The 27,982-nt window shown below is 38.6% G+C and overlaps 2 protein-coding genes across 3 annotated transcripts; one reads left to right on the top strand and one right to left on the bottom strand.

The window, feature by feature from the left end:
- Positions 1-3,118: 3,118 nt before the first annotated feature.
- SUPT4H1 (Transcription elongation factor SPT4) lies at positions 3,119-5,855 on the top strand. The gene is made up of 2 exons (XM_051216629.1): positions 3,119-4,711; positions 4,761-5,855. Exon 1 carries the CDS (start codon positions 4,153-4,155, stop codon positions 4,504-4,506), a length of 354 nt encoding a protein of 117 aa, XP_051073812.1. The 5' UTR covers positions 3,119-4,152; the 3' UTR covers positions 4,507-4,711; positions 4,761-5,855.
- Positions 5,856-5,907: 52 nt separating this feature from the next.
- On the bottom strand, positions 5,908-27,982 carry MS3_00008279 (uncharacterized protein). Of its 2 annotated transcripts, XM_051216640.1 has the most exons (14): positions 27,917-27,982; positions 27,747-27,883; positions 27,581-27,714; positions 27,392-27,551; positions 27,256-27,357; positions 27,097-27,222; positions 26,732-27,056; positions 22,557-22,701; positions 21,251-21,371; positions 19,900-20,062; positions 18,425-18,801; positions 13,257-13,367; positions 12,162-12,346; positions 5,908-10,618 (listed from the first exon to the last, which is right to left on the bottom strand). In XM_051216640.1, exons 1-14 carry the CDS (start codon positions 27,945-27,947, stop codon positions 10,564-10,566), a joined length of 2,172 nt encoding a protein of 723 aa, XP_051073813.1. In that variant the 5' UTR covers positions 27,948-27,982; the 3' UTR covers positions 5,908-10,563. The 2 variants fall into 2 exon arrangements, with proteins under 2 accessions (XP_051073813.1, XP_051073814.1); XM_051216641.1 differs by adding an exon at positions 18,248-18,387 and having other exon boundaries at positions 19,900-22,701; positions 27,747-27,982.

Consider the following 27,982-nt stretch of genomic DNA (forward strand, 5'->3'; position numbering starts at 1 on the left):
GTAGACAAATGATACAGCAGCCGAATGTACCTGCCACAATCTCAAGACAATGGTGGATATGGGAAAACCGGACGTTATTGCTGCCTCAGAAACATGGATAACGTCAGAAGTGTTCGATAATGAAACTCAGTTGACTGGTTCCTTATCCAGTAGGGTTGATATATTATACCGTAGGTGGGGTGGTGTTATTTTGTACACGAAAAGCACTTTAACTATATTAGCAGTTGAGACACCTGTACATAATTCAGGGACATGCAAACTGGTACGTTGGAAGCTAAAATGTAGACGGCAAGAGTTGGTTGTAGAATATCCCGAATGTGTACTAGATGACTTCCTCTTAATCAAACTTAAGTCCTGGTGTAATAGGGGTAAAAGCCTTATGGTGGGCGAAATTAATGCACTGCATACAAACTGAGTAAACTTAGAAGTAGGGTCACCAATAACTTCATTTTATTGCAGATTGTTAGAAGCCACAATTGCCTTAGCTTTATTCCAGCACATTGGAAATTCCAACAGATACAACTTAAGAAGTTCCTCGTCTTTCTTGAAATTAGTCTTCGCACACGGTGATGATGTTAGTCAAGTAACTTTCCTCCGATCTCTAAGGATGATCATGTACTCATGTTATTCAAGTTCATGGCTGAGATGACCTGTCAAACAGTTGCTCCGGCCCACCCTAACATATGGTCTCACAAGGACCTTGGGGTGACAGTGAGTTATGATCTTCGGACTACAGCCCATTGCCGGGAGGTTGCAGCTAAGAGATTTAGAACCCTCTGGGCTTTAAGACAACCATTCACCAAGTTAGATACCACGATGTTCACTACAGTATACTCAACCTCACTGAGAACAAAGCTTGAAAACTGCGTTCAAGTACGAGAATGAATGAGGGATATATATATATATATCCAAAAACACGGGAAAAAAATATCACAATATATAAAAAATTAATATAAGACAACAATAAACAGAATTCCAAAAAGGAACAGACTCACAGTTTACAATTTGGTGTACCAGATCACGTTAGGCTCACCAATGAAGATGCCACAGGTATCCGGAGTTTGACAACGCTTTAACCAGTAACACCTAATATGAATTGTACCTACCAAGAGAAATCAAAAGACAGAAACGAGGAGGTTCGAAGATATATTTGATAGGCTATCAATATATTGAGAATCGTCTGATCTAATCTGGCTAGCGATTGCATAGGTTTGTTGAGCATAGCGTTCCCACTCGTGATCTGGTGCGGATGCATGACCGAGCGCCTTCAGCTAGGTGAGTCCATTAAAACATGTGGTCAGCATCTAGTGTCGTAAACTTACAGAGCTATTTATTTTGGGGATTTATTTACCGCTACAATATCCTCTCTTTTTCTTCCCATTAGATCGAGACGTCTCAGAGGACATAGCAGGCTGGTAGAAAAGCCATGAACGAACAAAATACCCGTAGCATACAGGTTTTCACTCTGAGTCATAGAATCTTAGGACATGTTGCTCGAAGCAGTGGTGTCCTCACTTTCAATTGACTCATTCAAGTGAAGACTGGACACTCATGAAAGCATACTAAGAAAGAAATAACATAGGTTGTAGGCCTTCTGTCTTTACTGTACAAATCTGCATCTGAAAATTCTGTGAACAAAACACAGAAGTGCTTCAGAAAGCGAGGCAGGAACACTTCAGAGATCACTCTATGTTGACACACAAACTGATGTGGATCCATCCCAAGTGATCTTTTAACAACTGACTCACATCGTTCAAAGGAGGAAATACCATCTTCAAAGAGGTCTGTCCTAAATTAAAACTCAAGAGAAGAGGTTTCCTCTGTCTCCCATCCTCTAAATGGTATCCGGCAGGAAACACCTGAGTGTCGCAATCACAAGGCTCGATCTCTTTCTAGCAGGAAACACAACCTGTCTTCCCAAGTCAGGTCGTAGGCAAGAAACGATATAGCGATATATAAGAAAATCATATCATCCCAAAAGTAGTCGAGAAATCGAAGACTGATCACAGTGACATGTCAGACTTTGGTAAACCTCAGGTATTCTCAATTTACTTTACACATGTGTACACCACGGAAACGCCCTTCCCGTCAGAGCATACAAATTCCCCCACACATACACTGGATAGCGTGACCATTAAAGAACTAGATGTTTTTGGTCTGCTAAATAAGCTTGACATAGGTAAATGCACGAGGCCCTATAAACTGAATCCTAGGTTACTAAATGAATTAGCTAACTTCTTCGCAAACACTTTAGGTATATGCTTTAATCTGTCCGTAACCCAGAGTCGTTTACCGAAAGACTGGAAGGACGCCACAGTAGGTCCCGTCTTCAAAACAGGTACGAAACATAAACCTGAGAGTTACCGGCGCGTTAGCCTAACAAGTGTGGTTGTTAAAATCTTGGAAAAGATTATTCGGAAGGAGCTGTTTAAGTACCTCGATGAAAACCGGATCCTTTCGGAGAAATAACACAGTTTCAGAATAGGTTATTCTTGTCCCACTAACTTATTACTCGCTCGTGAAAGCTGGTGAGCTATTAAGGACCAAAAGTTACCTGTAGACGTAGCCTACATTGATTTAAGCAAAGCTCTTGACAGAACTCCGCACAATTGGCTGTTATATAAGCTAAGAAATGTCGAACTCGGAGGCAATCTATTGATGTGGATAAAAGACTTCCTAGTTGTGTGCCAACAAACAGTACGAGTGGACTCAAAGTTGTCTAGCTGGAAAAGTGTGCTTACTGGAGCGCCCTAGGGTACAATTTTGGGGCCAGTGCTATCGCTCTTGTGTGTAAATGACCCCCCTCGTCTCCTATCATCATCGGTCTTGCTATATGCTAACGATGTCAAGATATGGAGAACAATACGATGTAAAGGTGATAGTTAGAACTCCTAAGTGACCTGAAGAAATTATCTGAATGGTCTCAAACCTGACAGTTGCCGATAAATACTTCCAAGTGTATTGTGATGCATTTCGGTCAATAAGGTACAAATACACGATGACCAATATTGAGCTACCTGTTATTCTGACACACAATGACTTAGGATTCATTGTTCGTGAGTCCTAAACCTCAGTACTGCATACACGCGGCTAGCCCTCGTTTAAAAAAGCCAGTGATCTTTGGGAAAAGGTTCAGGGAACAGCAACTAAGCTGACTCTCAGAATAGCGAAGCTCATGTATGATGCTGGACTGGCCAAGCTAAACTGAAACTGAAGCGTTGAGTCCCGAGCGGCTATTTCAACTACTGGGCTACTAGGTGTGGTGTCTTCTGCATCTTTGTTGGTGATTCGATTTTGTAGTACAGGCGTTTGTTGGTTCAATCTACGACTTAAACATTTCTGGACTTGGTATAAAATTCATTTTCACAGCTCACTTATGAAAAATACCACTGACTTGCAGAAGACCTGTGTATCTATAATTAGATCCCACACGACTTGTCTTTTGGGGATATAATACAGCATATGCATATAATCTTTAGGCCACCTCCTTCAAGAAAACACAGTTATGTTTGCGTTCCTCAACGTATGACGAGGAAGTTTGTTGATACGATGTACATATGTGGACATATGCTGATACACCCAACGCCATGCATCTAATAGTTTAACCATGCTAAACCTTACCAGCTAGTTTTGGTTTGTTGCTTTCTGTCCATTCAATCATAAGTACACTTTTGAGTCAGATATATCTAACTTCCGTTGTTTATTCTCATTATATGTAAAACTCGACAGATAATGAAATACGTGACTGATCTCACTAGTTCCACAGGTTGCGATATTTCTGACCTGTGCCTAGATCACAAGACGTAATCAGTCTTCAGGCATGGCTGAAAGTTATTGTCCGAACCATTCCCGACTGTTTTCTGAAAACTATTCACACTGTTTGACTTTTAATCATCGAACCTTGTACGGTCCTAGAAAAGATTACGCTCACTGAAATAAATCACTTAACTCGTTGGTAAGTGCCAGTTTGGTGTAGTCAGGCGCTTACTCTTACAACTTCCAGTACCCATCCATGCTCATTAGGGTAAGTCTCTGATAATCCATTGTTTTTTCTTACTAAATTCGCCGCATAACAAGATTTTATTTCGATGACTTGTCTTGGTCCCCATAACAGATGAACCTCACTGAACTTTCCAAGTGGCTTCCCTTTTAATGGCTGTTAATTCCGTTATCCCATCAGAACTACGTCAATTAAGAGCTTGCTTATTATGTGGTCTAGTAAAAACTCTTAACCAATTTCAACTAAACGGATGCGAAAACTGTGAGGACTTTCTAAAGATGCAAGGAGACCGAGAAAAGGTATACGAATGTTCTTCTGCTAACTTTGATGGTTTACTTGCTATGATGTCACCAAACGACAGTTGGGTTGCAAGATGGCAGATGATTGATAAACTTACGCCGGGTGTTTATGCAATCAGTGTCTACGGATCTCTTCCTAGTGACATAGTGCACTATTTACGAAGCAAAGGGATTTCTTATCGATCACTAGACAAAAGTGGTAAATAGTACCTTCCTCTGCTACGTGCATTCAGCGACTTGGACATTGGATGACGTCTATTGAACTTCTTCAGACAAAACCTTTTTATGAGATCAACCTACCAGTTATCTTCATGTACAAAGTCTTTTCTCGAAAAAAGCAAGATCAAACTGTAAAAATACACCATCCTTCTGAACAACTGCCTTATGCTATTAGCAATTAAACCTTTGCTTAGTAAGTTTGACTTTTCTATAAAAACCTGCTTTTTTGTTGTTCAAGTTAGTTAAACGCAGTGTGGAATCTGGCACAAGTGTAAATCGGTCCAAGTCTCCATACTCCATTAGCACAGCAAGATGGAATTGTCAAGGCAAATCCCGCAGTAGCAACAGTATCAGTGGTAGTAAGATTCAAGAAAATATGAATTATCGAAACAAAAAGAATAATACTTATAGGAAGTTTAGGATCTAAGCGAAGATAGTGAATGCATCCGGGTTTCTGTGAACGGTTCTGAGTCATGTCATTCAAATTACCTAACATTTAGTTACGATAACCACACGGACCACAACTAGTTAGTCTGCATCTACCTACACGGCTCAGTTCAACAATCAGTCTTCATAGAATGACGTCTGCTAGCTTCCAACCTATTCTTACGTCAGTTAACTTGATATTATCAAAATGTAAGAGAACTGGTTCGCAACACCTGTGTTCGGATACTGGTAGTCTACGGACATCCTCTGTTCCTAAAGCCCATATTTCACAACCACAAGATAGAATGAAGTGGACTTCTGCACTGTAATCTCATCCTGTATATGGCAGACGAATATGCTACCTACTGTTATAACTTATAACCGCCGATTAGAGGACAGTGAATTATTGTTCGGACCAAGGACGCATAAAACACGTGCGAGCAGCCTAGAGTCCAGATTAGTCTCGCTTCATGTCTAGCCCAGCCAGCTAAGTCCAGAACCCCAGTCTCAGCCTCTGCAATATGAATCATTATATTTCAAACATACTGAGTTTATATACCAACCAAACAGACCACATCGTACCATAAAATAGGAAATAACATTTGCACAAGATTTAGCCGAATGTGACTGTGAATAAGGGAGATAGTAATTGATAGACAGGGCATAACTCAAGAATGATAAAACGTATAATAATGGTTCATAGGTCAAAATAAAGTTTATGATAAGAGGAACATGAATATGAATAGTTTAGTTACTTAACAATTATACGACAAAAATATGCGTTTAGTATTAGTCCATAAAAGGATTCCAAAGTTACCATTCATTATGTTTATCGGGACCTAACACCTACACCATAAGCGTCAACCGAGTTCACTAAATTTGCTCCGAGACTTCGTCAGACCACCTCCCAGAGCCGATGAGACTTCCAAGATAAATGAAGTGACCACTAAACTCAAATACACTAGATTATTAGTTGAGGCGTTGACGCAGATCAGTCCTGAAGCAATATTCTGCATTAAGATGGAGGAAAACGGATCCCAAACATCCTAGCATGTTTGTTTGCTTTAACAAGTATCAAATTAGGACATTACTACTAGTTGTGAATTATGTAGAGAAAGCTAGTTACAAAAAACTAACTGAAGCTCTAATGTCGACCGACATCAAGTGTTTCTTCGTTCGCTCGTCCGTAATTTTCTGAGATCCAAAAAAATCAACGAAATTAGTAACCCAGTTTCATAAGCGGTTTCTACAATCAACGTGAAAACTACATAATCACAAAAGACTTCTGACGCCATTACTTGAGACCTAAGTGGCTTATTTCACAACAACGTAACCGATTTGCGTAGAACTAATTCACTGCTTAGGATCTACTTTTTGAGGACGATAAATTCGACAATTCCCTCTATACTAGCCATCAAAATGGATGTACTGGGAACGGCCTCAAAACATCTCAGTTGATGGAGTGGGACTTTGTGACTCATTTTAATAGCATTCTGATTAGAGGTTATTAATTGCATCATTATTCACATCGTGTACATCATAAAAAGACATGCGAAATCATTTTTCAGTCAGTCATCTACAACGCACGACCAGACACATATATGCATCGGTCCAAGTTGCCATACCGCATTAACACAACAAGATGGACACCGAATTCATAGAAGCAGTTACTTCAATGGTAGTAATATAAAAAAGAAAGATTGCACATAATGATATGATACAGAGGGAAAGAATTAGTTCGTAGAAAGAAAGGTATAAAGTAGTTTTAATCTCACGGTTTAAGGGAAGACAAAGAATGTGTACACCTACGCCAACGTGACTGATCTTGAGCCATGTCACCCAGTCTCCAACCCTTGGTAACGATAGTTACACAGACCCCAACCAAATGGTCTGCATCCACCAACGTGGATCAGACCAGAAGTTAGTGACCTAATGGACTGATGCCACGTTTTAGTTTGGCCGCCCCTAACTTCCATACGTCTCCAACACTAGTCAGCATTGCGCGTCATGGTAATCAGCGTTCAGGCATACGTAACAGGTGACTCAGCTGATGAAAATTCACAACCTCATCAACTGGTTTGCCATCGTTCCCTGATACCCTACACGTCTAACCTCACCATTACCTACCTGGTGATCCCAGCAATATTTCTAAGACATCTGCAATCGCGTACTAGTAACTTACGAGTATCTTCAACTCTTAATGGCCACGTTTGGCAACCGTAAAGTAGAACAGAACAAATTGCTGAGCAGCATACTCGTTCCTTGAGTAGTGGATGGAAATTTCTCCTTCACCATAGGTCACGTAATTTGGTAAAAGCCAAACGAGCTTTTTGAATCCATGCTGAGATTTCATCAGACACCAACCCACTAGGGCTGATCAGACTTCCAAGATAAGTGTTGTCCACGCGTTCGACTACTTCACTCCTATCCTTGGTCCAGGGTATTGATGTAGGCAAGTCCTGAAGCAACATTTAGAGCAGAAATGAATCTCAAACATTCTGGCATTGTTGCTCAGTGCTACCAAAAGACTGCATTTTATCAGCTTCATCAAACATGACTATGTCACCTGCGTATCCTAAGTCAATAAGTGAACCTCCTGGTAAGGGATCAGTGCCTGAAAATGCAGTAAACGACGACATTATTTCCAGCAGTAGGTCTATGACGAAATTGAACAGAAATAGAGATAGTGGACAGTCTTGGAGGACACCACTTGAGATTGCAAAATCAAATGACAGTTCTCAATAAGCTCTGATTAGACTGGTAGTGTTCGAGTAAAGAACATTCACAAGGTTTATATACTTCTGAGGTACACCTTTCAACGACAGTCACTGCCACAGAACCTCTCGGTCTACAGAGTCAAATGCTGTTTCTAAATTTAAAAAAACTACCATTGTCGGGCAAGAATGGGCATGGTTGTGTTCTAAAATCTGATGAGCGGTGAATATGTGGTCGATGCAGCCACGACTAGATCTGAAGCCAACCTGATTTTCTCGTGTTTGCAGTTCACGAGTCTTTTAAGGCGTCCGATAATTATTGAGGCTAGTATTTTAGATGTCATATTGGTTAAACTAATCCCTTTATGGTTAGCACAGGATGACCTCGACCCCTTCTTATATATTTAGACGATCAGTGGTTGCGACCAGTCACATGAGATTACGTCCTATTCCCAGATTTTAGAGAAAAGTGCCGCACAGTATACTCGTCCTTTTATTGATAGACGGATAACTCGCCTTCGCCACAGCTGACGTTAGTTGGCGAAAGCCAAACGAGTTCTTCAAATCCGTGCTGATTGTTTTCTCAGCATTTTGTCTTTCAGTACTGTAAAATGTCAGGATCATTGTTTTTTTCGTAATACGGAAAATCTGAACTCCTTACAATGTTACGATAGGTGTACACCGCAAGATCAATTCTATATACAAATATTACATGAAAATTCATTAGGTGTTTTTTGTAAAATATAATTAGGAACTGTCGAAAAATAGATATTAGCTTCTATATTATAACCTATACTATTCCCTCATATCATCTATAGCAGCACGAGTCTCCTACACGATAGCGAATATTCAGCGCTTTAACTGGGTTAGTGGCACAGTGAGTTCACATAGGGGAGATAGAGAACCTTAGTTTCAAGCCGGTGGTGCACACAGACCCCAGGATCCCGAGGGAACAAATGGCCTATGAACCGATTGTTGGTTACCGGCTTCCATAGAACTGCATCTCCTGACGTTGCCCCACTGCCTTGTGGATCATATCTTTAGGCCAAAGGCTCCGAGTGTTGATCCCTAAGAAAAACACTTGCTCTGGTCTGGGCGCTCGGACAGTATCAGGGCCCTCGCACAAATCAATGATTACTACTGAAAAAATTGCTCCTGCTTCAACGCCTATTCACAATAATATGATAATACTCGTCATTTGTGTATTCCCCCTTACTCTCATTTTGCGTATTTTATTTTTAAAATTATCCAGCAGTTCGCCTATGGTGGAAACCCTGTCCTACATAAACGATCCCAAGTCACTGACTGGTCGAAAGTTGAATGCTACCACCGACTAGGAATACTGAATCAGTCTTTGTGAAACCACGTATGCCATTCAAACTGGCCTCCTTCAACGTTCACACACTAATGCAGACCAAACGACATATATATGATTGGCTATGTCTTTAGAAAGTCTTAATATAGACGTTTGTTGTCTATCCAAGACTCTAGTGAAGCATTGCAAATTCGCTCTCCATCTGTCGCTTCGAAGGGCTTGTTTCACATGCGTTTATCCAGGGACCCTGTAGCATCTACATTTAGTTTCGCTGTCGTTTGTGTCGCACTAAGCACTAGAGCTGAGGCAGCACTGATCGACTGGATATTCATTAACAGCCAATTATGTGCTGTTAGATTAGAAAGTTCCATCATAGTGAGAAATCAGTGTGAGAAGCGACGTCTTTTCGTCATTTCCGCTTACATTTCGACAGATTGCATCTCGGATGCGACAAAGGATGAGTTACACTATCAGTTAAGCGTACTGACCGGAGACTTGACTGTGGGTGTTAGGCGTCTAAGCACAGAGGAGAGTCGTTTGGGTAACCAATGAGGACTTGTCGGTCGCAGCTCAGATAAAGAGGACCGTCTACTGCGCAGACTACAACCTGTTTCCGGTTGGGATTAACTATCGGCACAGTCATCGCCGATGTCTCACCTGGCGTCCTTTCTTTGCATCTCAAGTTTGGACTGAGACTTATCGCATCGCGATCAACTACTGCTGGCGTGATTGTACACAAAACTGCGGCTCCTTTTGGAGTACCTATTTGGATTCTAATCATCCCTTATGTTTCAGTGGCCAACAAATTTGTCGTCCTAAATGGATCGAAGTCGGCAAACTGGTTACAGCATCTGTTGCAAATGAATATCAAACCGAGCTAGGTTTGAGGCTAATTACCACTCACCAAAAAGTATATATTAGTATTGGTTGCCATTGCCATGAAAATGGCGAGTAAAATCGCTTGCGGTTGGAAAGAGCGAAGAGGTGGTCAGTGTATGGCATGGTGTCATGGTACAATAGGAAGTTGAATAAGACTGGTCCTAGAGATGACTCAGAATAGAAGCCAGTGACAATCCTGTTGTTTCTTTTACTTCATAAGAAATGAACGTAACTCTAATTGAAAGAATTCTTTCTGGTTAAATTTTTGTTAACTGAACTGTTCCTCCCATTATTATTATTTTACTTGCATACACTAATTCTTGTTGGTTGTTGTTCTTTTTTTATTATACGCACTCTATATTCTCTATCTCTTCACAACCCCATTGTTATTGTGTGGCGCGTATGTAATTGGCGCCCCCTTGTATCTATGTATATGAGTTCAAACAAATAAATAAAAATAAATACGATAACGCCGTGAGAACTGATTCACAAAAGAGTACTTAAAAGCGAATTAAGGGGTCTTAGAGTGAACCATACTACCCTATTCTGAACACAATAGTGATAGTAAAATTATCTTTGATTACATACAAACAATACTCCTGAGATCCCTCAAGACATCTTTACTTAGCTAAAACAAACTGAGGGGGAAAAGTATCATTTGAAGGATTACAATGTGTTTGTATTGCCGAAACCAAGGAAATGTTATATAAATTAAAAAGTCGTGAGTTTCCCGAACTTTTTGAGTGATGGGGCTTTACAAGATTCTCTGAAAGTCAAAAATACAAAATTTCAGTAAACAATTTACACATCTGGAGTACAATTATTAGTTCATCTGAAAATTAAAAAGTAGTGAACATGTTATGCTTCAATAAATCTCTTTGTGTTGTTTAGTCATGTGATGCCAATAAAGATAGTTAATATATAATAGATGGAATCTCCCTAGCGTTGGGGTCCAGGATGCCCGTTTCACCCTAACGGGGTAAGTTAGCTAGGTGTATCTGGACCCCAGAGTTAATGTTCACTCCAGGACTCGAACTCAGTACCGTGTGCTTCTGTGTCAACTTGTCATAACTGCTATATCGGAGCAATCCGCACAGGACGTCCATATGCCAACAATGAATAGTCAAATCTCAGTCAAAAAATTAACGGGACAATCCAAACCATCTTTAAATATTACTCATCCCGATCGGCTATATTGTTTGAGTTATTAAATCAAAAAAATGCTCTGACCGATTTAAGGTTTTTCATGTATGCATATATTAAGGTATATTGGAATAAAAGATGTTGAAGTTCTAATTAAAAACCAACAATTTTTGTTTCCCATACATATTCTATATGACTACGTACAATGACTAACTATCTCATACCGTACGTAAAAATCCTCGAGTTGTATAACACCAGTAGTTTAAGACAAGTTCAATAGTCGGCATAAGATTGACTTATAGTCACAACAAATATAAATAGCTCAGTGATTAAGGACAAGAAAATAAAGAGATTGAGATTTCTCTTAAGAACCAATTACACAAATAAGGTTGCGGCTGTACCACTGTAAACGAATTTCGACCAAATGTTAGGGACAAAAAATCATCCTATACTTCTTACTTTGCGAAGATTTACAACAGAGCCTATTTTCGAATACTTTGCATTTGAAATTCACGGTGTTGATTGGGGTTACAGTACTAGAAGAGTCAAACTACCACGATATAAACGTATCTGATTAAATCATCAACTACGAAATCAAAACAATTGTTTACTTAAAATGAATACGATACAAACCTCACAATCCCCTTTATAAATTTACGTTTATTCAATAGTTTATCTAGGATCACTAGAATAACAATTAGCTGATGAAACAGAAGATAATCTTCCCTAACCAACAATTCCAATAAACTCGAAAATTACACCAAATACACTACAGTTGGGGAACCAGTAAAATTTACAGACGGTCGGATTTTTAAACAACAAAGTGTATACAAACACTACCTAATTAATACATAGGTAAAAATTATTTGCTTACATGTAAGGATTTTGCGTTGGTAAGGGTTCCATATAAGTAAATTACACTAGATATTCCTGAATCTTTTATAAGTACATGTAAATGCAGTATTTCAAAATATGTTTACAATTTAAGTAAAGCCTAAAAATCAAATATACCCACATATATCCTACATGTGATAAGTCCTTTTTTAGCTTTACGGTATCATTATAGCTGAGTAAGATCACCGAAACTTTATGCTTAACGGATTTGGACAGAAATAAATGCATCAGTACATTTAAAGTTTACTGAAAAAAAAGATTGACCTACTCACTCGAAAAGTTTGTTAATTCGCTCCTGCTCATTATCTAATGGTTGTTTTGACTTTACAAGACTTTTGCGACTGTCACATTTTTCTAGTGTTTGTTGATAAGAAGTCAGAGGAATAGGTTTTGACAAGTACGAACTGGGAACACAAGGTTTTATGAATGTGTTCCGAGGAAGATAGGGTGGCCAGATCTAGAATGACAGATAATATTTCCATTTAGGAAACAATACAAAGAAGAAATAGGACGGATAAGTGAAAGACATAGCACACGGTCACAGAAAATTTACAAAGCGATTAGATTCTTTGTAAATTTATTTAAAGGTTTCATTTACTAGACTAAGTAAAACATCAACTAACCGAAGGACTGGAGTATAGGTATCTAATGAACAGAATATGAATTTGTGATAATTTGTGAACTCGAATATTACTGCTGATACTTTTTCTTATGGTTTTGAACGTTGTTTTCCAAAACGTTAGGCTTATTATGACACATCTTCCTGTGCTTGAGTAAATTAAGAAATAGGTTTGTAGTATGGACGACCACTCTCGCAGTCATCTTGAATAGGATTTTTAAACCTTTTTCATACCCTGGTTGTCACGTCGGTGCACATATCTCGTTCATGATTACAACATGCATGATAAACTTTTTTCCAAAGTGTATAGCTGGTTGTTGGTTAAATACGTCACCTGGCCCATATTTGTCGATGTATGGTTCAACAAGGCGCAATATTTAGTAGTAAATTGGACAAATGGTTTATCCATCAAACATATTTTACAGTAACTTTGCAAATAATCGTATCCAGTCAAATGCTAGCGAAAAGTGTTTAGCGATATTTATGGATACATCGTGATAGAGTAAATAACTAAATAGACTACTATAAGCAGCCATGTTATTTCTTAAGGATCGACTAGCTTTCAACGAAATACATCTCGTCAGCCGTAAGGCCAACAAAATGTTAAACTCCTTATAACTGGCACTGACAAAATCATATCATTCAATTAAAAGACGTGAAAATAGCACACATCCTCAAACTCCATATACAGATTCGTGCATATATACGTGTTAAAAATGTTAAAATAGCAACAACAATAATTACTTACTTTGATAAAGTTTTTAAAGTTGACCTTATTTAACTGTTCGTCACTGTGGAGTTGTGGAACTTTCTGAGGGATAGTTATAGGGGCAAGAATTACCAAGTTTGTTTGATTTAACTAATTAGAAATACAAATGAACATTTGGAGAAAATAAGTTTCAGCTTTTTTACGCCAGAACATTTAAATTTGAGAAGACAAACAGATTGGAACAGATAACCTATTATCACGGAAGAAAACACTTGAGTGTAATAAGATTTCATAGATTAGTTGTAAAGAACAAACTACAAGTCCCTAAACTAATATTTTAATATGCTATTCCTGTTCACCATATTATACAGCATTACTTACTACCGTTATTTAATTCGCTGTGCCTAATGTGTCCGGGGAAAAAACTCGAAGAAACTAACTTAGTAGTCTTATTCATCTGTTTAGTTCTTCAGAATAAATCATTTTTTCAAAAAAACACCTGGACAATATAATAATCTACTCACCAAACATCAGTTATATATAAGTTAATTCAAGCGTAGTAATTTTATATTACTTTGGTATGTTTTGATAAATTGCAAAATTAGTATTCCTTTTAACCTTAGATAGAAATCTCAACACTAAATCGACAATTCAATTTATGCAATCATTATTGTTAATTAAAGAATTCCATTGACTGCACTATGATAAAAATAATGGTTTGCCAATGACAGTGAATTCAACTAGCAAACATGGTTGAGGAATGTACACCTTTTAAGTCCAGTGAGTGAAATGATTTAAGGAGAAACCAGTGATCACTATGTATGTAACTATACAAAACCTCAAAATAAAAGGGAACAAAGTGGCAGGGACTTATTTATTTATTTGAACACAAATATTGGTACAAAGGGGCACCGAATACGTATGCGCCACATAATTCACTTGATTTGTTTGTGGGCTGTGATACAGCCTGGGTGCCTAGTGGAAGGGACATGTATTTCTCGCTACAGAAAATCCCAATACTTTGAAAACTAAGGCTTGGAAGTATAACAAATGAGACCTCCGAGTTGTCTAGTTAATTCGGTGTGACTGCAGAAAAGTCTGCTTTCGAAAACTTACCCAGAAGATAGTATTTAACACACACAGATTTAGTACAAACAATCTTGATAATTTTTAAACTGACAATCTGAGTTGCTTAGACGTATCGCTTATTCTGGAGTACATGCTTAGATTCAGATCATGCTCTAGTGCGAGCCCGTATTTGTCTGCGTCTTACCTCACGTAGGAAAGACGCTGTAAGGAAGCCTCTCATGGACCTACTTAATGATGGTCAAGCTAAGAGTATATTTCAGGAACAACTAGAAAAACAGTTAGGCAGCCATGTATGTGATGCCCACCCCGAGGCAGCATGGAATGACATCCGAAAAGCTGTGGAAACAGCATTGATATCTGCTAGTACGGTAAAGCGTAAGGTTAGGGAGAAACACTGGATCTCAGCAGCATCTACCACACTGATAGGTGCTCGGAAACTCATTCCATCTGGCCCTGAACATAACGAAGAGCGGAGTCAGCTTAAGCGCAAGCTGACAAGAAGTCTAGGCAATGATCGCGAACAGTGTGGGTAGCGAAAGCAAGAGAGATGGAAAAGGCAGCGGCAATAGGTAATAGCAGACAATTGTTCAGACTTGTTAAGGAAACCGGTATTAGGAAACCGACTGTTACCGAAACACTCTCAGAGAAAGATGGACATATTATACATTCTCAATCCAGGAGATTGGATCGATGGGCAGAACACTTTAGGGATCAGTTCAACTGGCCCTCAGCCACACTTCGGTTTACCACGATCTCTAGTTTACCTGAATGGCAAGTTAACGTAAGTCCTCCGACTCTTTACGAAGTTGAAAAATCTATAGAAAGTCTGAAGCGTGGGAGAACAGCAGGCCCTGACAGGTTTACTCCTGAGATTTTTAAGAATGGTGGTTCAGTATTAGCAGTGAGATCGACTGAGGTCTTAGGCAGAATCCGGGAGCTGGACGTAATCCCATCTGACTGGTCTCAATCACTGATTGTGCCAGTCTATAAAAAAGGACAAAAGTCCTCTTGTGACAATCACAGAGGAATCAGTTTGACAAATATAGTGTCTAAAATATTAGCTTCAATAATACTTCGACGCCTAACCAAAGCTCGTGAAGAACAGACTAGAGAAAATCAGGCTGGTTTTCGACCTGGACGTGGTTGTATAGACCAGATATTCACGTCAGGTCCTAGAACATAGACACACACCCAGACGCTTCACAATCGTAGTACTTCTCGACCTTAAGGCAGCATTCGACTCTGTTGATCGTGAGGTTCTATGGCAGTGTTTGTCACTGAAAGGAGTACCAAAGAAGTACATTAACCTTGTAAAGACTCTCTACTCGAACACAACTGATTGAGTGAGAGCTTATGGCGAACTGTCATCAGAATTGATTACCTCAAGTGGTGTTCATCAGGGCTGCACACTCTCTCCATTCTTGTTCAACTTTGTCGTCGACGTACTTTTAGAGATAACGTTTTCCTCGTCTAAATTTCCAGGGGTTGAACTTCTACCAGGAGGTTCACTTGTTGACTTAGAATATGCTGATGACATAGTTTTATTTGGCGAAGACGCTGACAAAATGCAGAGTCTTCTGACCACTCTAAGCAACAATGCAAGCATGTTCGGGATGCGATTCTCCCCCTCGAAATGCAAAATGTTGCTTCAGGATTGGGTTGCATTGACACCCGAACTAATGATAGGAAGTGAAGTAATTGAGCGTGTCGATCCCTTCACTTATCTTGGAAGTCTCATCATCCCTTGTGGTCTGGTGTATGACGAAATCTCAGCACGGATACAGAAGGCTTGACTAGCTTTAACCAATTTGCGTCATTTATGGCGTAAGCGAGATATCCGTCTATCAACCAAATGACGTGTTTACTGCGCAGCAGTTCGTTCCATCCTACTTTATGGCAGTGAAACATGGCCGGTAAGAGTAGAGGATATTCGTAGGTTACTAGTATTTGATCATAGATGTCTTCGAAATATTGCTCGTATATCCTGGGACCATCGAGTAAGCAATGCAGTTGTTAGGGAACGGGTACTAGGTAAGGATGGCAAATCAACTGATGACGCAGTGAAACTTCATCAGTTGAGATGGCTGGGACACGTGTTACGTATGCCCAACCACCGACTGCCCCAAAGTGCGATGTTTTCTGGTGTAGGAGTAGGTTGGAAGAAAGCTAGAGGCGGCCAAACCAAAACATGGCACAAGTCCATGAAGTCACTGACAAGTGGACTGAGTCATGTTGTTAGGTGTAGACTACCTGGTTGGGGACCGCGAGATGATAGCAACCGATGGTTAGAGACCCTGAATGATATGGCTGAAAATCGTCTGCAATGGCGCAGGTGCATTCACTCTTTGTGTTCTCCCAAATTTTGATCTCCTTATTCCTCCTTGTCTCTTTTTTTTCTCCTCTCAAATTTATTTCACTGTATTATACTCTTTAAGTAACATCTCCAAACACTAATCTTCCCGATTATTGCTTATACTCTTGTTACCTCTACCACTACGGGATTTGAATCGACCACTGCATCTCTATGCTAATGTGGTGTGGCAACTCGAACTGATGTACGTACGTACGAAGTCCTACGTTGTTACAGACTGACTGAAGACTGAGACGTATAAGCTTCTTCACTACGATATGCAAGAAAGCCAAAAATGATCCGTGGGATGACTATTTTATAAACACTCAGTATTTTTCGCTCTAGTAAAAGAAGAGATAACATATCCCGTCCACTTACTTACTTACACATGTTACACTTCGTGGAGGAGTATTGACCAACCACTTGCATTCTCCATCCAACTCTGTCCGTTCCAGTTGCTATTCACCCTTTTCATATCTGCTTCCAATTCTCGGTGCAATTTGTTCTTTGGTTTTACTCTTCTCCGTTTCCCCTCATGATTCCGAGTTAGGGCTTGCTTCGTGGAGCAGTTTGATGACTTCCACAATATACGTCCTATCCACCTCCAGCGTCTTTTCTTAATTTCTTCTCCAAATCGAAGCTGGTTAGTTCTCTTCCACAGTACCCTGTTGCTGATGGTATCCGCCCAACGAAAATTGGGTACCTTGCGTATCCTATCGGATAGAAGAGCTAGGTTATCAGCGAGGTCCAAAACATCTAGTTGCATCCAAGCTATCCATTGCATTTGGTGCTTCCAGTCAGATGTGAAGGTATTCATAATCAGGTCAAACACCAGAAGAAAAAGAAGGCGGGGAGTAAACAACCTTGTCTGACTCCGGTCATTATTTGGAATGTGTCTGTCAGCTGTCCTCCATACACAACTTTGCAGTGTAGTCCGTTCTATGGATTCCGGATGGTGTTGACGATCTTCTCACGTACACCCTAGTGTCGAAGGTCACATAAGGTTCTCCTATTCGTTCTCTCAAACGCCTTCTCATAGTCAAAGAAGTTGATGTATAGTGACGAAATCAATCCAATCGACTGTTCAATGGTGATCCGTAGTGTCGCGATCTGGTTTGTGCACGACCGATCCTTACGTAATCCGGTCTGTTGATCTCAAAGTTGGGTGTCAACTGAATCTTTCATCCGGTTCAGCAACACTCTGTTGAAGACTTTCCGTGGCATCGACAGTAGTGTGATGCCTCTGTAGTTCTCACACTTGCTCAGATCTCCTTTCTTTTGTATTGTGATGGGATATCCTTCCTTTCAGTCTATCGGCACTTGTTCTTCCTCCCAAATCTTTTTGAATGGAACGTGGAGCATGTTTGGAGTTGATCATATGTCTGACTCCAGTGCTTCAGCTGGTATATAATCAGGTCCTGTCACTTTTCCACTCAGCCTATAGCTTTTCTATGGTTACTGCCAGTCCCAAGCCCGGGTAAAGACGAGGGTTGGGCATAATGTCAGCAACCTTATCCTGTAGAAACAATCTTGCTAAAAAAACACTAACCAGAATAAACAAATTAAATCATCCCTTTCACTTAGCTCTTACAATATCACTTGAAAGACTTTCCATTTGTTGGTCCTCGTTTGTACAACTTCCGATATTAGTAAGTTTAAGCAAAGGACTATTGTATTGTGGTTAACATCTTTACTGAAGTAATTAGTCCTTGTACTCCGGGCCGTGTTATACTGGAAATATTAATCCATAGAAGGTAATAAAACTTACTGTATCAACAACATCAGCACCGTTATCAGCTGGATGTTTTCGGAGCCAACTTCCTGATCGACGATTTTCATTATTAGATGGAAATGAATGACCATTATTTAAATCGAGGCTACATGAATTCGATCCAGTTACAACAGATGAATTTGCATCATTTTCCAATAATAATTCATACTTAGGGATTTCCGGTTTGATACTGTCAAAACTTTTGTTAGACAATGATGGTGAGAGCTGAGTTGTATTCTTCCTATTATTGACGTTAGACTCGAGCAACGTACCTTGCTTAATTTTTGTTTGAAGAAGTGAAGGCATATTGTTTAATGTGTTTAACAAATCATTCTTATCAGTGCATCCTAAAGGTTGATGAATTAATGACAATTCTGCGAAAAATACAACGGAAACGACATGTAATTTAAAGTATGAACATAGAAAAAATGATTATGAACAGGCAAAAATAGAAGACGAAGTTATTCGTAAAACAGTTTAAATTAATGAAGGATAGATCTCTGTCGGAGCCCCCTAAATGTTGAAATCTTTTTTGAATTACTCGTGCGGTACTGAATTTTAGAGTAAAACACTAGATAAAAATAGTATGTTGGTTGACGAGACTTAGCAATTTTATTGACTAAGGTGGATTGGAAATCAAAGCAGAGCTACCACATACTCCAATATGCAATGGTGCTTAGAGAAGTATTCTGGAATTAGGATAAAACGACCGGACTAAGATAAAGTAGCAATCTATTAGGAAATTGACCATGGATGAGTTGTCTTAAGAGATGAAACTTCCTGCTAAAGTTTAAGAGAATTCAGATGAAAGTAGTTGCAATTGCGCAGATGTACTTATTCATTATCCTTATCTAAATAGTAAATTTAATTTTATTTTAGAACTATTACTATTGGACTGTGATCCAGTTCATTTATATTTTCTACCTCCATTTTTTATCGCCATTAATATTGTTTTTGATTCGCTAGTTCTTCATCTTGTGAATTTCTTCCTGAGTGTGGCGAAATGGGACGGCACAGCATTATGTCAAGTTCTACGTTATTTGTGAATAACTGTATCTAAAAATGATTTTCCTCAGACAATAGGACAGAAATATATCAAAGCAACTTATAACAATAAACCACAGTTAAATTTCTCAGTCTAAAATAAGTGTCAGTATAGGGGTTGTGGAGATTATTAAGTTTTTGATTGAGATCATGAACAGATTGATGTTAGATCATGTTTTCAATGGTGGTCTAACATCAATCGGTTTATGATCTCAATCAAAATATAATGTGTTTACGAAATGAGCAACAGATGAAATAAAAGACCCTATTCATAGTAAAGTTGCAAGTAACACGAGTGAAAAAAATTTGTAAGAAAGCAATCAGTTAATCAAATGCAAAGGAATTATAAGAGATTATTCTGTCTAAAATGGGTGATAAACCAAATTCTTATATCTAAATTCAAATGAATTATTGAAAAAATCAATTACCGAAGGTTGAAGTAGAGATACTGTTTTTCAAGATTGCTTCAAGTTTACAAGGCTCTTGATTTTCCAAATCCAAATGTGCAGTTTGTGGTGAATCAACAAAATTTTGACTTACTAAAGGCTCTGAGTCATATGCTAAAACGCTTCCCACAGTTATACGCTCAGGCTATTAAGAAAAACAAACAACTAGAGATCCGAATTTTTACTTAACACAAAAAGTGAAGATATAACATATCACAAAATTATATATAGTATAGTAAACAATAATTCGGCTGAATGAAGCCAATTTCTATATACATAGTAACTTAAATATTAGAATTATTTGCTACTCGACCACAAAACTTACAGGAAATGCTTATTTACAAGAATATTGAAGGCTGGTAGTTTTGAGGAATTGTTTCAGAGCAAATTGAAAGAAAAAGATCAATGCAACTCGCCAAATACAGATTATTATACTCGACTTCAAGCCATACCTTATGTACGAGGATTAGTGGTACTGCCTAGTAGGTGGAACAGAACCCGATCATGAGACCTAGTGGTCCAAGGTCGAACTCCTTAACCATCAAACTACTGATCACTTAGTTAATAGCGGATTTTGAATGAAAATGATTGATGATGAGAAAAATCCTGAAATTTAAAACTATCAACCAGAAGGAGGACGACAAATTTATGATAAACTTTTCCAAACAATTCTCTTTTCATGTAAACACAATCAACTAGACGGAATTTTTACACTTAGTCAAGGCAAAAAAGTATAACAGTCTGCTTTTCTATCTTGAAATGATATCAAAATTTAGTGTTCCAATTCGCTGAGATGTTTTTCAAAAAAATTTGAATTGTCACGCATAAATTTGCATTCAATTGTTATAATCCGTAGCTAAATATGAACATTGTTAAGCTGTGAGATAGATTTATTTTCAACTTCGAAGATGCCAGTTTCTACCATATTTAACCGGTTTCATTAGTAAGCTACACCACGGAAAATCTTAAACAACCACAATAGGTTACGAGCAGTGGAATAACTATGATATACTGACTTAATCAGACGATTTAAGTGTAGTATTTGTTTCAATGATGAATCGTATATAATTAAGTTGAAATCAAAGTTGCATAATGCAATAAACGTTTCGCTTAATCAAAAAGTAATTAATCAGGAAAGTCATTGCTTAATTCAGCTATAACGATTGTCAGACCTAAGGCCACTGGAATTTTATTTGGTTTGGGTAGCCACATAGTATCAAACATCCTAAAATGGGCAGTTTGGTTAAAACACAGACTATACCAAGAAAATCAGTTACAGTGAGAGATTAATTAGACACCAAATCAGATGAACATTTAAAATTAGAACACTAACAGTTTTCACAGGAACAATTTTAGATATAGACCCAAATTTACGTTCACATAACCTTGCAGTTTGATATGATCTTGATTTGAGTCCAGAGTCTGATTCGGTATTCTTCATTTTAGATGAAAAACTAAGAGAATATTGTACACATAAATATTGGGTATGAAACAATAAAAAGGCAAATAAAAAATAAACACCATAGATCTGATTACTTAGATAAAACAAACTGCAGAGACCCCGTTTCATCTTAAAACGCAGAAAACATAGGTGATAAGTGGTGAATGCTCCAAAAATACATTACGTTAATAGATTATATCAGCCAATGATACCAGATTTTAACGTATGAAAACCCTAGAGCAACCATTACCAAACCCAACTATCGTTAAAAGCCACGAGAGATTCTTGTAATTTTTATCTGAAGATCAATGCGACAGCTGAAAGAGACAGAAACATTATCTTCTATGACAAAAGCGAACATTATTTTGGACAAATGAAGTTGGTTGAATTCCATGGGTATGAATTTACAAGTCTATCAATTATAGTATATAGTGTGGAGAGATAGAGTTAGGCGAAGCACAATTTCAGAACCAAGAGTCACTGTTGTATCCCCTTAGAGGTTAACACACTCAAATTCTAACAAGCAGATAACATGTTCAAACTTTGCACTACTAATTTTGGTTTGTGTTGCTGGCTAATAACCCTGATTTTTATGCGAATAATAATCTGAGTTTATACCACTGCTTGGAAAATGATTTACAACCAATTCTGTTGACTAAATTCACAGAAATGATGACAGACGCCCAAACCCAAATGACTGAAAATCAAACAAGAAATAAGATAGAAAAATTGTGAAAAGACAAATTGAAATTACTATAATATCCACAAAAACTCTTCTGATATGAAAAGACAAATAGTCAATCTAAAGTGAAAACAAAGATTGAAACTAAGATTATCCCTAAATATCCTCTAGAAAATTAATAAAATTATAGTCGCCTCATGTCTTCAAGAGGAAAGGCGCATTTGCTTTTCCTTTGTTGAGATTCACAGACATCAAGTTCAATTTTTGAAGTGTTTTCCGAAGCAAACAATTTGATACATATAAAATCGATTACTGTATTATTTGCAAACAAGTAAAACGAAGCTAATAGTGCTGGTTCAAACCGGCGATTTCATTAAAGAGGTGGTCAAAGACCTAACGGATTAAATGTTTAGAGTTTTCGTTCTTGCGATATTGTGAATTTTCCTAGGAAAAGTAAAAAATTAAACAAAAAAACTAAAACAATGATGCGATCGGAAAGAAACAGTAGGGACAAACTTCCTATGAGTAGAGTCAGGAATTTTCGCGCCAACCACTGTAGTAGATGATTGACTAAGTTCTGATGAGACAACTTCCGAGTCTATTTGAAACGGATTCACCGAGAATGTACCAGATATATCAATTTCTTGGTATAATCCATCAGCTAAGCAAAAAAAGAAATAATTAAAATATTATTAATATCCCAACGAGTAGAAAATTGATCTTCTGATGTTTCGTGACTTCAGTCAGTCATCTACAACGCACGACCAGACACATATATGCATCGGTCCAAGTTGCCATACCACATTAGCACAACAAGATGGACACCGAATTCATAGAAGCAGTTACTTCAATGGTAGTAATATAAAAAAGAAAAATTGCACATAATGATATGATACAGAGGGAAAGAATTAGTTCGTAGAAAGAAAGGTATAAAGTAGTTTTAATCTCACGGTTTAAGGGAAGACAAAGAATGTGTACACCTACGCCAACGTGACTGATCTTGAGCCATGTCACCCAGTCTCCAACCCTTGGTAATGATAGTTACACAGACCCCAACCAAATGGTCTGCATCCACCAACGTGGATCAGACCAGAAGTTAGTGACCTAATGGACTGATGCCACGTTCTGGTTTGGCCGCCCCTAACTTCCATACGTCTCCAACACTAGTCAGCATTGCGCGTCATGGTAATCAGCGTTCAGGCATACGTAACAGGTGACTCAGCTGATGAAAATTCACAACCTCATCAACTGGTTTGCCATCGTTCCCTGATACCCTACACGTCTAACCTCACCATTACCTACCTGGTGATCCCAGCAATATTTCTAAGACATCTGCAATCGCGTACTAGTAACTTACGAGTATCTTCAACTCTTAATGGCCACGTTTGGCAGCCGTAAAGTAGAACAGAACAAATTGCTGAGCAGCATACTCGTTCCTTGAGTAGTGGATGGAAATTTCTCCTTCACCATAGGTCACGTAATTTGGTAAAAGCCAAACGAGCTTTTTGAATCCATGCTGAGATTTCATCAGACACCAACCCACTAGGGCTGATCAGACTTCCAAGATAAGTGTTGTCCACGCGTTCGACTACTTCACTCCCTATCCTTGGTCCAGGGTATTGATGTAGGCAAGTCCTGAAGCAACATTTAGAGCAGAAATGAATCTCAAACATTCTGGCATTGTTGCTGAGTGCTACCAAAAGACTGCATTTTATCAGCTTCATCAAACATGACTATGTCACCTGCGTATCCTAAGTCAATAAGTGAACCTCCTGGTAAGGGATCAGTGCCTGAAAATGCAGTAAACGACGACATTATTTCCAGCAGTAGGTCTATGACGAAATTGAACAGAAATAGAGATAGTGGACAGTCTTGGCGGACACCACTTGAGATTGCAAAATCAAATGACAGTTCTCAATAAGCTCTGATTAGACTGGTAGTGTTCGAGTAAAGAACATTCACAAGGTTTATATACTTCTGAGGTACACCTTTCAACGACAGTCACTGCCACAGAACCTCTCGGTCTACAGAGTCAAATGCTGCTTCTAAATTTAAAAAAACTACCATTGTCGGGCAAGAATGGGCATGGTTGTGTTCTAAAATCTGATGAGCGGTGAATATGTGGTCGACGCAGCCACGACTAGATCTGAAGCCAACCTGATTTTCTCGTGTTTGCAGTTCACGAGTCTTTTTAAGGCGTCCGATAATTATTGAGGCTAGTATTTTAGATGTCATATTGGTTAAACTAATCCCTTTATGGTTAGCACAGGATGACCTCGACCCCTTCTTATATATTTAGACGATCAGTGGTTGCGACCAGTCACATGAGATTACGTCCTATTCCCAGATTTTAGCGAAAATATTTGTCAACCTAATCGCTAAAACTGAACCACCATCCTTAAAGACATCTAGAGTTAATCCATCTGCTATAGCTTTTGAACTTCAATCAGTGTCGAGGAGCTTAATTCAAATTGCTCCTTGAAGTGTTCCGTTTATCGTTCTAAATCTCTAAACTGAGAGCAGATAAGGGTGTCTTTTTTCCAAAACTGTTTCACACGACTTTTTAATTCCGGTTTCCTTTATTAGTCTGAAAAGATGTCTGATGTTACCTACAGCCGCTGCCTTTTCCATCCCTTGCTTTCGTTGCCTGCGACTGATGACGATCGTTCCGCAGGCTTTTGACTAGCTTATATCTTATTTGTTTTCGCTTTCATCGCGTTCGGAGCCTGATCGGCTAAGTTCACGAAAATCTATCAGTGCAATAGTTGTCGCAGCTGTTTCCACAGATGTTCGTATATCTTTCTAATCAACATCTAGGTTAGCCTAGTTTTCGGAACTACCTAAGTGTGTCCTCATTTGTTCCCGGAATCTACTCTTAACTTTTCGTCACTGAGTTCAACTTTCATGGGTCTTCTTAATGTGATTTTTCTGTGTCCAGTGAGGCGCAAGCAAATGCGTGCTCGTATTAGAGTATGATCAGAGTCTAAACATGTACTCGAGAACGGGTGGCAGTCTTCTATCGAGCCCCTCCAACGATGACTGATGGCGATATGGTCTATTTGAGTTCATCGCTGGTTTGGTGCATGGGGTCGCTATATCAGACGATGTCTCTCCTTATGCTTAAAAATAGTGCTTGTCAGAAATAAACGATTGCCCAAGTGACAACCGCTTGAGACCGGTCACACACAACCTTTTGTGAGTAATTTTCGTGTTAGCTCCGTACTTGTTGGGGCCTTACGGCCAGAGATAGGAATCTGTAGGATAAGGTGAGGTGTGCACTTTGGGGGTCGACCTTTTCTAACCCCACCCTTCCTTGTGGGAAGTCTGCATCGCTGTTATGCTTGGTGTCTGAAGGAAATATCTTACTGCCATTACACCTCTGTACTGTTAGCAGTCTTACTATTCTTCAACCGACCTGTTTGACATGGTAGGACCTTGAGGAACGATTGTTCCAACCAATGTATTTCTATTGGTTCATTACGACAAGTAAGCCCGACAATCACGTTAAGGTAGCAGCAACGGTCAGAGTTCCGCGACTTACTGCAAGTCACTTCTTCAAAGGATGAGTAAACAACTGTGATTAAATGAGTACAATTTAATACAGCACAAAGGGATCAAAGTAAGATATTTAGTACATTCAAAACTAGTTTGGTCATAATGTTATTTCGCTCAGGTTTAGGTAATTATGTGAGATATACTCATGTGCAGTATGTGAGTGATTGTAAGTGTAAAAAAGGTAGAGTTATACTTGTGTATTAATACTATCAGATATGAACAGATTAGTTATTTGTTTGAATAATTGATACAAATTGGATGAGTAGTTAAGCCTTACTTTCTGCTAAACGCAGTAAGGTTTAACGATAAATTATAAGTTCCAGCCGCTAATTCTTTATTTTTAGGGAAACCCTTCTCAATAATTTCGACACTTCTAACATTAGTTTCAGTCAGTCAGCTACAACGTAAGACCAGGCACGTATATGCATCGGTCCAAGTTGCCATACCGCATTAGCACAACAAGATAAACACCGGATTCATAGGAGTAATTAATTCAATGGTGGTAATATGTATAAGAAAGATTGCATATAAGGATGTAGTACAGGAAGAATGTTTTAGTACGTAGATAGAAAGAAAGATATTAAGCGATTTTAATCTCATAGTTCAAGGGAAGACAGAGAGTGTATACACCGACGCTACCGTGATCGATTCTGAGCCATGTCAACCAGAGTCTCCAACCATTAGTTACGACAGTCACGCGGACCCTAACATCGGTTTCATGGTTGTTGAAAGCAACATATACTGCTTTTGCCGATTTAATTTACAAATCGGAGTTTTACAAAACTATTCAATCTTTAAGATCATCCTAGATATTCGTTGCCAGGAATCACGATTTCATGAAACGACTCTAGTATGGAACGAATTACAATCAACACAATCTAATTTTCATACAAAATTGTGTAAAGATTAACATTATTTCTTCATAAACAACATAACAAATGGTCAATTCGCTTGAAATTAATAGGTCAAACAATGACACACGGCATGTTAACGGAATGGAATCTTAAATACTCAGTTTATCTCTTCACTGACTACACGTCACTTTAGTATAAGATAAAAAACGATTGCCGAAAATTTTCAATGACATGAAAAAACAATTACACGTCTAAAAACAGAAGATACTGATAATTGCTTACGGCAGCGTTTATCTGGATTGCAATATAACTTTGTCGAGCAATATACAACAGCGAAACCCAGTTCTGATTCTAGAATGGGTCTGCGGCGTAGACTACGCAATACAGAATAAACTTTTCGCTGCCATGATTCGGTTACAGATGTGGGATGAAAATGAACGACGCACGACTCTGGTTTCGATAAAATATCACGAAGGAGATCATCTACAGCAATATGTCCAGTCACATGCACTTTATTGTTTGAATTGGAGGTAAGTAGAGCATCGGGAGAATCAAGTAAACATGAACTCCCGTTCCCCAAACGGATTATCTCCGACAGAATATTGTACTACAACCACGAATAGTTTATAGTCAGATCTACGACTAACCTTGTCTTTATTTAGAACAAAGAATACCTTTCCACTAAATAAAAGACGTCGCAAATCATTGGGGAGAAACTTCGAGGCGTCATTCTGTGTCAGTTTTTCCTCCTTCATAATCGGCAAAAAGTCTTTCTAGAGGGTTAAAAGTCAAGAATTATGTGTTACTGGATCAGGTTTCGTTGCGAATGTGTAGCCTTGGATTTTCTTGATTTCTTCCAAGTAGTCCGGTGTAACAATAGGAATACAGCTAAGTAATGCACATATAACCTGCTAAAAATAGGACGATATTAGAAACTATCACTTTCGAAGTAACAATCAGAGATTGCATAACAAGAACATTGCATTCGTTTGACCAATCGCTTAAAACTTTTGCATGAATGAGGTTGGCGACTGTTTTAGCTTTTTTTCGTATATTCCTCTCCATCGAAGAAAAAAGTATATTGATTTCTTTGTAGATCAACCTTCGAAAATTAATAAGCTGATAACATACATAAACTTCTTGTTCGATACGGAACGAAATTGTACCATGTCTCCTGACTTTATGAGCTGGTATTCTTTTGACAACACGCCATTGACTAAAGATTGTCCCTGAACATTTTCCGACAAATTAAACTGTAAACCGTTCTACTGTGTTTATTAAAACAGGACAAGCATACCACACAATTAGTATCAGTACCGATAACAAACATATTAGCCACCTCACTGCACACAGCCGGCCGCAAGTCAACGTCACATCCTGAACCACCAAACTTAATAACACCTGGTTGGCTGATAACGAAGGTCTTATTGAGCACTAAAATCTGTAACAAGATATTTAGGGAAGTACCGTCTCCGATAAACTCCTGTAACTCCCACATTGTATATAGCGCTCCTCCGCTCGGTCACTAGATCT

Source organism: Schistosoma haematobium, chromosome 1 (genome assembly GCF_000699445.3).
Source record: "Schistosoma haematobium chromosome 1, whole genome shotgun sequence".
In the NCBI taxonomy this organism is placed as follows: domain Eukaryota; kingdom Metazoa; phylum Platyhelminthes; class Trematoda; order Strigeidida; family Schistosomatidae; genus Schistosoma; species Schistosoma haematobium.